Raw genomic sequence first — 13306 nt, 5'->3', positions numbered from 1 at the left:
CTTCTTTGAGGAGGGGGAGTGAGAGAGCTGCTGTGGTGGAGCTTGGCTGCCCACTAGAGCGGAACCACGACACGCTGCTATAGAGACGACAGGACTGCCACCTAGATCCACAAGGTCTAATCCAAACACACTGCTCCTAACTGTGGCAGCTGGGCTCCTGGACCTGAGCCCCTCCTGGATGCTGGGGCTGCTCCCCCAGCTTGACAGAAGATGGGAAGAGAAGGATACTAAGACCAATGAAAATCCAGTGACATCTTTATTGTCTTTCTCTACCAAGGAAGCCTGGTTCTGTATGTACATTAGATGATGTGGTCAAACCTTACATCAGATGTAACATTCAGAATGCTAAGAATGAGATTATTAAAAACAAAATGAAATGTAGTTCAAATACTAACAAAGAAATATAACTTAAGAAATGTTGTATCATTTTCCCAAATACCCTTTGATTTCTGTTAGGATTACTATTAATGACAAACTTACGATAACACTAGTAACGATCAAAACGGTATGATATAATATGAATCAAAATATTTGCATATTATTAAGAATAGATCTTCTGAACACATCATGGATGCTTAAGAAGCATGTATGGAAACATTTTCCTCACTGTATCCTTGAGCTCCTGGTTCCTCATGCTGTAGATGAGGGGGTTCAGAGCTGCAGGCACCACTGAGTAGAGAAGTGTGACCACCAGGTCCAGGGATGGCGAGGAAATGGAGGGGGGCTTCAGGTTGGCAAACACAGCAGTGCTGACAAACAGAGAGACTACGGCCAGGTGAGGGAGACACATAGAAAAGGCTTTGTGCCGGCCCTGCTCAGAGGGCATCCTGAGCACTGCCCTGAAGATCTGCACATAGGACAGCACTATGAAGACAAAACAACCAAAGACTAAAGAAACATTAAGCACAAGAACCCAGACTTCTCTGAGGTAGGCATTTGAGCAGGAGAGCTTGAGGATCTGGGGGATTTCACAGAAGAACTGCTCCACAGCATTGCCTTGGCAGAGGGGCAGGGAAAATGTGTTGGCCGTGTGCAGGACAGCATTGAGAAAGCCACTGCCCCAGGCAGCTGCTGCCATCTGGGCACAAGCTCTGCTGCCCACGAGGCTCCCGTAGTGCAGGGGCTTGCAGATGGCAACGTAGCGGTCATAGGCCATGACAGTGAGAAGAGAATACTCTGCTCCAATAAAATAGACAAAAAAGAAGACCTGTGCAGCACAGCCTTGATAGGAGATGGCCCTGGTGTCCCAGAGGGCATTGGCCATGGCTTTGGGCAGAGTGGTGGAGATGCAGCTCAGGTCGAGGAGGGCGAGGTTGAGGAGGAAGAAGTACATGGGGGTGTGCAGGCGGTGGTGGCAGGCTACGGCGCTGAGGATGAGGCCGTTGCCCAGGAGGGCAGCCAGGTAGATGCCCAGGAAGAGCGCGAAGTGCAGGAGCTGCAGCTTGCGCGTGTCTGCGAATGCCAGCAGCAAGAACTCACTCACAGAGCTGACATTGGGCATTTGCTGACTCTGGACACAGTTGTCTGCTGAAGATGAGATGGCAGAGAAACGTTATAACAAACTTCTCTCAGGAAATCCATTGCAAGTCTTAAAGCATGCCCTAGCCTGAACCTCTCTCTTTGCAGGAGAACCTTCCTGCAGCTTTCTTGCTTGAGCAAGGTAGAATTTTCTTTTGTTATCTAGTAGTTATCCCTGTAATGGTTAGCATGATGAACATGGTCAGGGATTTCTCTGAGAAGAAAGCTGAGACAGCTGGGAGCACAGAAGCTGCAGTAGAAGTGCAGATGGACAGAATATTCACTTTGTCTGCAGGTGCATGAGCAGGATCTCAGCTCTTCTCTCCTAACCAGGGGTGTAGAGGACTCACTCCAGCTGCACACAGACAGCCATCCAGCAGCACGGACATGACCTTAACACAGAACTGCCTCCTCCTTGGGGCACCTGGATAACACAGGGATGCCTCGAGAGAGCTGCATCTTGCAGGAGAACAGCCTGCAGCCCAGGAGGACAACCCTCAGACAGAGCTGGATATTCACAAGCTGGGGTATCCCAATATCCAATCTGCATCCCATGCAGTTTCTTTAGGAGTTTGGCCATCCCTGTTTTATATGACCAGGAGTAGCTAGATTATGGTACTCCAAGGGGTTTCTGCCAGACTTCCTCACCTTGCAGAGCAGCCCAGCAGGACTCTCAAAGCCTACTGTATTGCCCACTCCCAGAAACAAGACCCAGCACGAGACCCTTCCAGGACCTGCAGCTGCATGGCCCTGCAGCCAGGCACTTACCTTGTCAAGGGCTGTGCAGGTTTCTCCTGCAGGCAGCTCTCAGCATCCTCCCACTCAAAACTGTCTCCAAGCCCTCTCTCCTTCTCTCCTCTCTGCATGCCAGCTGCAGTCAGAGCCCCCAACCCTACTGCGCTGTGCAGTGGAGCTGCTCCTGGGCACAGATGTCTATCAGCTTCATGGGACTTTTTGAAATGTGTTTTTTTTTTCATGTTCCAGGAGCCCGGCCCAGCTCAGCAGCACAGGCCCAGCCCAAGGCATTATAATCACCTCTCTGGGGGCATTGCTGATGAGCCCATGAGGAGTCAATTAGGCTCTGGTGCTTTAATGATTAGCTGTCTCCTCAAAAGCTTTAGTGGCTGAGACAATAGCCATAGCCATGGACCCAAATATCTCATAAGGCAGCTCTGTAGGAAGCTGGCCTGGTTCCTTGTGAGAAGGCACCACTGCTCGTATGGCATCCCTGTGGTGGAAACCCCTCCTGAAGTAGGCATCCCAACCCAGCAGGCTCCTTGTGTCCTCTCAGCCAAGCAGACACAAGTCAGCTCAGCAGCAGTTTCCAAGCCATGGGCCTGCTGCTGGCCTTGCAGCTTCTTGGCTAGACACAGCCAAGCCTTGTGCCTGCTGCTGCCCACTCATGGACTCAAGCAGAAGGGACAGGACAATCCATGTTGGGGCCTTCTTTCTGCCTGGGTCCTCCTGGCTCTGGAGGCAGAGGGGATCCCCCAGTCAGCATGCCAAGCAGGTGCCTTGTGCTGGCCTAGCAGGGCCACTGCCAGATGTCAGCCCAAAAGTGCAGCTCCCAGGGAGAAGGCAAGGGAGACCTGCCACCTCCAGACACAAGTGACCTCACAGTCCCTTTCTGTGACACGTTCCTGCTGCTGCCCTATCAAGTGCAGAGACAGAAGTGACCTCAGAGTCCCTGCCACAGTCACATTCCTGCTGCTGGAGCAGGAGATGCTGAGGCAGAGCTGAGCTCCTCAGAGCATTCCCACCCATCTCCCCCTTGCGGCCCACCAGCTGATCAGATCAGAGTGAGCAAGAGACTAAAGATAAAGGCAAATGGCTATGGGCTGTGTTTTAGCTTGAAGGGATACTTTGACATCAGGCATAAGAATAGTGGATTCCTGTCAGGGTGTGGAGTAGCATTTAGGCTTGGGGATTAATGACACTGGCTAAAATAGGGGAATGGCTTTACATGACTGTTTTAAGCCAGCATTACAGCAGAACCAACATTGCCTGAATGTTCGAACCTCACAGATATCATTAATTTCTGCTGGCCAAACTCCTCTTCCCTCCCTCAAATCTCACATCTCTCCTGGCCAGGCTTCTCCTGACTTCCCCATATCAGTCATCTTCGTAGGGGTAGCTTTCTGATGGCTTTCATGATCTCAGAGTATCTGTCTCATATCTGTTGGTTACTCCTTTCTTGAGACTGACGTGGCACCTAAGTCAGGATGGAAAATAACACAAAGGCTGTAGGTGAACCCTGCACAATATGCACAGCAGCTCTTGTACCACCCTAAAAATTTTGTTTCCTGCCTCCAATGTTTGGATATGAAATGGTTTCTGTGCACCCAGGCTATCTTTTTCCAAACCCTCATGCATGGTTCAGTTTGTCCCAAGAGTCTTGGAGGCAGTGGCCCCCTCTATGTAGAAAACTGAAAGCAGTCCTAAAGGATGACTTCAGGCAAAAGCTGACACCTCTGACATGACAACCCCTATCCAAGACCTCTTCCTCTATGGGGCCTACCAGCTACTTAGAAAGAGCCGATCTCAGAAACTACATGCACAGCAAGTGCCTTCTGCTGCCCTACCATGGACACTGGCAGATGTGAGCCTAAAGGAACAGATCCCAGCCAGGAGTCAAGGGTGACCTGTCAGCTACTTCAAAAAGCAGTCACCTCACAGGCCATTTAACAGCCATTTGCTTCCTGCTGGACTTAGTTTTTCTGATGCACCACTGAGCTTATAATACCACACCTACAAAACACCCCCTTTTTGGGCCAGGAGCTGCCCAGGTGGAAGTGATCTGGTTGTGATCCTCCAAGCTCATGGCACACCTGCTGGGCTCCCAGCCTCTCTGACACACAGGAGCCAGTTCCGTGCCAGTCCTGTGAGGTGCTAGGGCAGGAGGGACCTTGCAGGCAATGTTCCAGCCCCATGCCTGTTGGCAGTCTCTCAGCTCCTTGTGCACAGTGAAGATCACACTCAAGTCCAGAAGCCTGAAGCTGGCCTAGGAGACACTCAGGGGAAGCACCCTCCAAGCCCCAGCCCCAGTCCAAGCCCCATTTGGCGGTGCTGCTCTGCAGCGGGAGGGGGCTGTGGTGCCTGGGGCATGGGGGCACTCTGTAGGGCTGTGCTGGGCAGGCTGGGAGGCAGACCCAGCTCATGGGGTCACTGCCATTGCCCCAGGGCTGCAAGGAATCACTGGCCAGGCTCCTTTGCTGGGGCTTTTGTGTGCCCTGGGGCTGCAAAGCTCTCCTCTGCCTGCTCACACCAGATTGAGCACTTGAGCTCTGCTCAGTCCACCTTGGAGGAGATCCCCCCTTAGGAGGGAAGTGCTGCAGTGGAGGCCAGCTGTGCCACCGCCGTGCCCACTGCCTGTCCCTGCCTGCAGTCCCAGCACAGCCCCACAGCAGCACTGGCACCAAGCTCCAGGAGCAGCCGGGCCTGACCCCACCAGCAGGGCTCAGCAGGACATGGCGGCAGTGGCAAGAGAGCAGCTCTGCATGACCCAAACGCTGGTGCTCCCTGGCCGTGCTGCTGGGATGGGACTCTTTTCCTCTGCACCTCTGCATACGGGCATTGCCCCTGCAGAGCCAGGCCTGGTCTCAGAGGAAGGATGTCAGACAAAAAAGGTAGTTAAATCTTAACTTCCTTAAGGTTAAATTCATGGAGAGCATGGCTTCACATGCACAGAGTCTATGAGCTATATTCAACAGGTACATCCATATCATCTTAATGGGTGTTCATTAGCTGAATTAATGTAATAAGAATATGCACAAACACAACCACAAACAAAACAAAACAAAACAGGTATACTGGTATTAAGCCAATTATTTGCATTATAAGACATGTGCAGAAGCAGATCAAAAAATTCTTGTATCCAAGACACATCTAGTCATCTATATCCACAAGGCATGCTTGAGCTCCTGGGTCCTCATGCTACAGATGAGGACATGCTCTGCTGGAGGGACCACTGAGTACAGAACTGCCACCACCAGGTCCAGGGATGGGGAGGAGATGGGGGGGGGCTTCAGGCAGGCAACCATGACAGGCCTGAGGGAGACGGACACCATGGCCAGGTGAGGGAGGCACGTGGAAAAGGCTTTGTACTGGCCCTGCTATGGAGACGACAGGACTGTCACCTAGATACACTAGTTCTAATCCAAATACACTGCTCCTAACCATGGCAGCTGGGCTCTTGGCCCCGAGCCCCTCCTGGATGCTGGGGCTGCTCCCCCAGCTCGACAGAAGATGGGAAGAGAAGGATACTAAGACCAATGAAATTCTGATGGTATCTTTATTTGTCTTTATCTACCAAGGAAGCCTGGTTCTGTATGTATGTTAGATGATGTGGTCAACCTTACAAAAGATGTAACATTCTGAATGGTAAGAATGAGATTATAAAAAACAAAATGAAATATTGTTCAAATACTAACAGAGAAAAATAATGTAAAAAATTGTGTCATTTTCCCAAATACTCTTTGATTTCTCTTGGGATTCTTATTGATGATAATGTTATGAAAACACTAGTAATGATAAAAAAGATATGATATAATGTGAATCAAAATATTTGCACATTATTAAGAATACATCTTCTGAACACATCATGGATGCTTAAGAAGCATGTATGGAAACAGTTTCCTCACTGCTTTCTTGAGCTCCTGGTTCCTCATGCTGTAGATGAGGGGGTTCACTGCTGGAGGCACCACCGAGTACAGAAGTGCAACGACCAGGTCCAGGGATGGAGAGGAAACGGAGGGGGGCTTCAGGTAGGAAAATATGCCAGTGCTAATGAAGAGGGAGACCACAGCCAGATGAGGGAGGCATGTGGAAAAGGCCTTGTGCCGGCCCTGCTCAGAGGGCATCCTCAGCACTGCCCTGAAGATCTGCACATAGGACAACACAATGAAAACAAAACAACCAAATGCTAACAAAATGTTACATGCTAACATGTAAACATGTAAAATGCTAACAAAAAAAACACTAAAAACAAGTGCTCTAACTTCCCTGAGGTAGGTATTTGAGCAAGAGAGCTTGAGGATCTGGGGGATTTCACAGAAGAACTGGTCCACAGCATTGCCTTGGCAGAGGGGCAGGGAAAATGTGTTGGCCGTGTGCAGGGCAGCATTGAGAAAGCCACTGCCCCAGGCAGCTGCTGCCATCTGGGCACAAGCTCTGCTGCCCAGGAGGCTCCCGTAGTGCAGGGGCTTGCAGATGGCAACGTAGCGGTCGTAGGCCATGACGGTGAGAACATAAAATTCTGATGCAATCAAGAAGACAAACAAAAAGACCTGTGCAGCACATCCTTGATAGGAGATGGCCCTGTTGTCCCAGAGGGCATTGGCCATGGCTTTGGGCAGAGTGGTGGAGATGCAGCCCAGGTCGAGGAGGGCGAGGCTGAGCAGGAAGAAGTACATGGGGGTGTGGAGGCGGTGGTCGCAGGCTACGGCACTGAGGATGAGGCCATTGCCCAGGAGGGCAGCCAGGTAGATGCCCAGGAAGAGCGCGAAGTGCAGGAGCTGCAGCTCACGCGTGTCTGCGAATGCCAGCAGGAGGAACTCAGAAATGGAGCTGACTTTGAACATCTGTTATTTCTAGTCATGTGGTCCTGTACAAGGAAGAGAAAGGCAGTGATTGTGTACCACAGACATAACTGAGGAAAACCCTTTCCATATTGTCATTTAAAATCAACAAAAGTTTTTCCATTTCCAGGCAGATATTTTGAAGCTCTCTTTCATTGATTCTGCCTGAGAGTGCCTCTGGGAGCAGGGGACTCCTCTGTGGCAATGGAAGAATCATTTCCGTACTACAACCAGAGGGAGTAGCATGGTAGTAACATGGTAGGAACATGGTAGGAAAATGGGGTAGTCTCAGATTAACTTTACTGCTGATATCAAAGAGATTTCCCCAGTTTTGCTCCTAGTTCACCCAACTGCAGAACAGATGTGTGGAGGTTTAGATATGTAATTATTTGTTTTGTATTGGACTTGGACTCTCTTGACTTGGACTGGCACATGCTTCGTTGGGTTAGAAACTGGCTGGATAGCCAGGCCCAAAGAGTTGTGGTAAATTGAGTCAAGTCCAGTTGGAGGCCAGTCACTAGTGGCGTTCCCCAGGGCTCGGTGTTGGGGCCGGTCCTCTTTAGTAACTTCATCGATGATCTGGACGAGGGCATTGAGTGCACCCTCAGTAAGTTTGCAGATGACACCAAGCTCAATGTGTGTCGATCTGCTTGAGGGCAGGAAGGCTCTGCAGGAGGATCTGGATAGGCTGCACCGATGGGCTGAGGTCAACTGCATGAAGTTCAACAAGGCCAAGTGCCGGGTCCTCCACCTGGGGTGCAATAACCCCAAGCAGAGCTACAGGCTGGGAGATGAGTGGTTGGAGAGCTGCCAGGCAGAGAAGGACCTGGGAGTGATGGTTGATAGTCAGCTGAATATGAGCCAGCAGTGTGCTCAGGTGGCCAAGAAGGCCAACGGCATCCTGGCTTGTATCAGGAACAGTGTGGCCAGCAGGGCTAGGGAGGTGATTGTCCCCCTGTACTCGGCTCTGGTGAGGCCGTACCTCGAGTACTGTGTTCAGTTTTGGGCCCCTCACTACAAGAAGGACATCGAGGTGCTTGAGCGGGTCCAGGGAAGGGCGACGAAGCTGGTGAGGGGCCTGGAGAACAAGTCCTATGAGGAGTGGCTGAGAGAGCTGGGCTTGTTCAGCCTGGAGAAAAGGAGGCTCAGGGGCGACCTTATTGCTCTTTACAGATACCTTAAAGGAGGCTGTAGCGAGGTGGGGGTTGGTCTGTTCTCCCACGTGCCTGGTGACAGGACGAGGTGGAATGGGCTTAAGTTGCTCCCGGGGAGGTTTAGATTGGATGTTAGGAAGAACTTCTTTACCGAAAGGGTTGTGAGGCATTGGAACAGGCTGCCCAGGGAAGTGGTGGAGTCACCATCCCTGGAGGTCTTTAAAAGACATTTAGATGTAGAGCTTAGGGATATGGTTTAGAGGGGACTGTTAGCGTTAGGTCAGAGGTTGGACTCAATGATCTTGAGGTCTCTTCCAACCTAGAAATTCTGTGAGCTTATAATACCACACGTACAAAACACCCCCTTTTTGGGCCATGACCTTCCCAGGTAGAAGTGAGCTGGTTTTCATCGTTCAAGCTCATGGCACACCTGCTGGGCTCCCAGCCTCTCTGATGCACAGGAGCCAGTTCCGTGACAGTCCTGTGAGGTGCTAGGGCAGGAGGGACCTTGCAGGCAATGTTCCAGCCCCATGCCTGTTGGCGGTCTCTCAGCTCCTAGTGCACAGTGAAGATCACACTCAAGTCCAGAAGCCTGAAGCTGGCGTAGCAGACACTCAGGGGAAGCGCCCTCCTAGCCCCAGCCCCAGCTGGCAGTGCTGCTCTGCAAATCGAGGCGGCTGTGATGCCCGCGGCATGGGGGCACTATGCAGGGCTGTGCTGGGCAGGCTGGGAGGCAGACTCAGCTCATGGGGTCACTGCCATTGTCCCAGGGCTGCAAGGAGTCACTCACCAGGCTCCTTTGGTGGGGCTTTTGTGTGCCATGGGGCTGCAGAGCTCTCCTCTGACTCCTCACATTAGACTGAGCACTTGAGCTCTGCTCAGTCCACCTCGGAGGAGATCCCCCCTTAGGAGGGAAGTGCTGCAGTGGAGGCCAGCTGTGCCACTGCCGTGCCCACTGCCTGTCCCTGCCTGCAGTCCCAGCACAGCCCCACAGCAGCACTGGCACGAAGCTCCAGGAGCAGCCGGGCCTGACCCCACCAGCAGGGCCCAGCAGGAGGGGGCGGCAGTGGCAAGAGAGCAGCTCTGCATGCCCCAAGCGCTGGTGCTCCCTGGCCGTGCTGCTAGGATGGGACTCTTTTCCTCTGCACCCCTGCACATGGGCACTGCCCCTGCAGAGCCAGACCAGGTCTCAGAGGAAGGACGTCAGACTAAGTCGCCGTGCTAGCTCCTTCCTTAAGTTTAAAGTCACAGAGAGCATGGCTTCACATGCACAAAGTCTATAAGCTATATTCAACAGGTACATCAATATCATTGTAATGGGTGTTCATTAGCTGAATTAATGTAATAAGAATATGCACAAATACAACCACAAAAAAAAAAAAAAAAAAAAAACAAAAACACAACAGGTATATTGGCTCTTCCTCCAATTATTGACATTGCAAGTCATGTGCAGAAGCAGATCAGAAATTTCTTGCATCCAAGACACATCTACCCATCAATTTCCACAAAGCATCCTTGAGCTCCTGGCTCCTCATGCTGCAGATGAGGACGTGCTCAGCTGGAGGCACCACTGAGTACAGAACTGCCACCATCACATCCAGGGATGGGGAGGAGATGGAAGGGTCTTCAGACAGGCAACCATGACAGGCCTGAGAAAGACGGACACCATGGCCAGGTGAGGGAGGCACGTGGAAAAGGCTTTGTGCTGGCCCTGCTATAGAGACGACAGGACTGTCACCTAGATCCACAAGGTCGAATCCAAATACACTGCTCCTACCCGTGCAGCTGGGCTCTTGGCCCTGAGCCCCTCCTGGATGCTGGGGCTGCTCCCCCAGCTCGACAGAAGATGGGAAGAGAAGGATACTAAGACCAATGAAATTCCACTGACATCTTTATTGTCTTTATCTACCAAGGAAGCCTGGTTCTGTATGTAGATTAGATGATGTGGTCAAACCTAACACAAGAAATAACATTCAGAATGGTAAGAATGAGATTATTAAAAACAAAATGAAATATTGTTAAAATACTCACAGAGAAAAATAATTTAAAAAATGTTGTGTCATTTTCCCGAATACACTTTGATTTCTCTTGCGATTCTTATTAATGACAATGTTATGATAACACTTGTAAAGATAGAAATGATATGATATAATGTGAATCAAAATATTTGCATATTATTAAGAATACATCTTCTGAAAGCATCATGGATGCTTAAGAAACATGTATGGAAACAGTTTCCTCACTGCATCCTTGAGCTCCTGGTTCCTCATGTTGTAGATGAGGGGGTTCACTGCTGGAGGAACCACCGAGTACAGAAGTGCGACGACCAGGTCCAGGGATGGAGAGGAAATGGAGGGGGGCTTCAGGTAGGAAAATATGCCAGTGCTAAGAAACAGGGAGACCACAGCCAAGTGAGGGAGGCATGTGGAAAAGGCTTTGTGTCGTCCCTGCTCAGAAGGCATCCTCAGCACTGCCCTGAAGATCTGCACATAGGAGAAAACAATGAAAACAAAACAACCAAATGCTAAAAAGATACTAAACAGAACTGCCCAAACTTCTCTGAGATAGGATTCTGAGCAAGAGAGCTTGAGGATGTGGGGGATTTCACAGAAGAACTGGTCCACAGCATTGCCTTGGCAGAGGGGCAGGGAAAATGTAGTGGCCGTGAGCAGGACAGCATTGAGAAAGCCACTGCCCCAGGCAGCTGCTGCCATCTGGGCACAAGCTCTGCTGCCCAGGAGGCTTCCGTAGTGCAGGGGCTTGCAGATGGCAACATAGCGGTCGTAGGCCATGACAGTAAGGTTATAATACTCTGCTGATATGCAGAAGAGAAAGAAAAAGATCTGTGCAGCACAGCCTTGATAGGAGATGGCCCTGGTGTCCCAGAGGGCATTGGCCATGGCTTTGGGCAGAGTGGTGGAGATGGATCCCACATCGAGGAGGGCGAGGTTGAGGAGGAAGAAGTACATAGGGGTGTGGAGGCGGTGGTCGCAGGCTACGGCGCTGAGGATGAGGCCGTTGCCCAGGAGGGCAGCCAGGTAGATGCCCAGGAAGAGCGCGAAGTGCAGGAGCTGCAGCTTGCGCGTGTCTGCAAATGCCAGCAGGAGGAACTCACTGACAGAGCTGCTGTTGGGCATTTCCTGCTTCTGGGCATGGGGTCCTGCCCAAGGAAAAGAGAAACACTGAGTGTTTATCAGAGTTATCTTAACAGAGTTATCTTACAAAATAAAAAATAATATATATCCATTTTTCTTTTAGGCCTGCATTTCTCTTTTCAGACGAAAAATCATTCCATTTTTCATTTAATCCCTCCCAAATGATTCTCCATTTCCATTCAGTCTTTTGGCAGGTCCCTTTTATGAGTTCTGTCTGGTGCTGCTAGAGGGCACGGGACTTGCTGTGAGCAATGTGGGAGTCAGTCCTGCCCTAAGCTAGTGGTAAAGATCATATAGTGACTTTTATTTTCTCTTTTGTTCTAGCAGCCCCACTGTACTCAAAGTAAAACCTTCTGTTTCATCAACATAGCGATGTATTCAGTGTAGTGTCCTTGGGAGAGCACATCAAGTCTGTGTGTTAGTCCTAGTATCAACTGCCCTTTGCTGGTGTCTCTTTGACCTACTGGAAAATTGCACTCCTATGTTTGCCTGAAACAAACCAGGACACTGCTGAGAGCAGAGACATCAAGGCTCAAAGTGCCCATCTCCACACCCCTCACCCTGTCCCCATACTCCCCTTCCCCCAAGCACACCGAGGGCTCACTCCATGGGCATGTGAGAGCCCCATCACCAGCCAGCCTGGGAACAAGACCAGCAGCAGCATGGCCAGCTGGAGAAGCCAGGAGGAATGCCAGCGTGCTGCTGCCAGGGGAGGCAAGGCCAGGGAGGGACAGACGGACACTCAGCAGACCCTCCTGTGCTGCAGCTCTGCCTGCAGAGGAGGCTGCTCATGCTCAGTGCAGGCAATCTGTACTCATCTCAAATTGGCTGAGGCCTCCCAAAGACAGGGCACTGGGCATTGGAGAGTTTGCAGCTCCTAAACATAAGCTAGGATAAAACATCAGAGGACCACAATGATGATGTTGGTGTAGTCTGTGGGCTGAGGTTTGGGAAGGGACATTATGAAGTTCAGTGATGAAATATTAATCCCTCACTGCAATGCTCTAGCAGTCTCAGTCTGCAGTACAAACCTGACCACCTATTACCACGAAACCAGCCTCCACTCTACCGCAGGTATCTGCAAGCACTGGCTACAGAAAATGTCTTGCCGTTCAGGTAGCCCCTGCCTTGGTCTTCCTTTTGAAAAATCCAATCATAAATGCCATTCTCTAAAACATTTTCTACTCCTTTCTGGAGAAACAGAGAGAACCACCCTGCCAGATGCTACCAGCTGTCAGATGTGCCAGCTGTAGAAGACCCCTCTGGCAACCCCACCTGCATGGCCCTGCTTCCAGAGCCTCACGGTGTCAAGAGCCTGCAGATGTGTCCTGCCACACGCTGCCCTCTGTTGTTGCGCTCCTCAGTGCCTCCAAGCCCTCTCTCCGTCTCTCCTCTCTGTGTGCCAGCTGCGGTCAGAGCCCCCAGTCCTGCTGCGCTGTTCAGAGGAGCTGCTCCTGGCCACAGCTGTCTCTCTGCACCAGGGCCCTATTGCCACGAGCTCTCTCTGTCCCACGAGCCCGGCCCAGCTCAGCAGCACAGCACCCGCCCAAGGCACTGCAATCACCCCTCTGGGGGCTTTGCTGATGAGCCCGTGAGCCTCAGGCACTCAGAGACAATTGAAGACATCTCTCCAGAAGTCCAAGTCAGAGGCAAGATTCCTGCAGTGTCCCCCTGAGGGCCAGCACTGACACAGCCTCCCTTGGAGCTCGTTAGAGCAGAACCCTGGAGGCAGTGAGGACAAGGAGACAAAACCTGTGTGAAGGTGACACTGATGTGCAGGAAAATTGGATGTGTTTCACCAAGCTCAAGGGCCAGGCCTTGACCCCAAGTGCTTGGGAAGGGAGATCCTTTCCCTTCACAACTTGCTCAGGCCTCTTTGTGGGGCAGTAGGAGATGGGGATAT

At 51.2% G+C, this 13306-nt stretch overlaps 1 protein-coding gene and 1 pseudogene across 2 annotated transcripts; both read right to left on the bottom strand.

Annotated features, from left to right (window-relative positions):
* Window positions 1-565: 565 nt before the first annotated feature.
* On the bottom strand, window positions 566-1501 carry LOC311216299 (olfactory receptor 14J1-like; the record flags this gene model as incomplete). The annotated part of the gene is made up of 1 exon (XM_084297844.1): window positions 566-1501. One exon carries the CDS (start codon window positions 1499-1501, stop codon window positions 566-568), a length of 936 nt encoding a protein of 311 aa, XP_084153970.1.
* A 4615-nt stretch (window positions 1502-6116) lies between these two features.
* On the bottom strand, window positions 6117-11385 carry LOC311216298 (olfactory receptor 14C36-like; annotated as a pseudogene). Its single transcript has 2 exons — window positions 11060-11385; window positions 6117-6772 (listed from the first exon to the last, which is right to left on the bottom strand). The product of its transcript is annotated as an olfactory receptor 14C36-like (transcript).
* Window positions 11386-13306: the final 1921 nt, after the last annotated feature.

Source organism: Netta rufina, assembly GCF_964035555.1.
Source record: "Netta rufina genome assembly, chromosome: 18".
Classification (NCBI taxonomy): domain Eukaryota; kingdom Metazoa; phylum Chordata; class Aves; order Anseriformes; family Anatidae; genus Netta; species Netta rufina.
The sequence above is the reverse complement of the archived record's forward strand: the minus strand, read 5'-3'. Positions and strand labels throughout refer to the sequence as shown.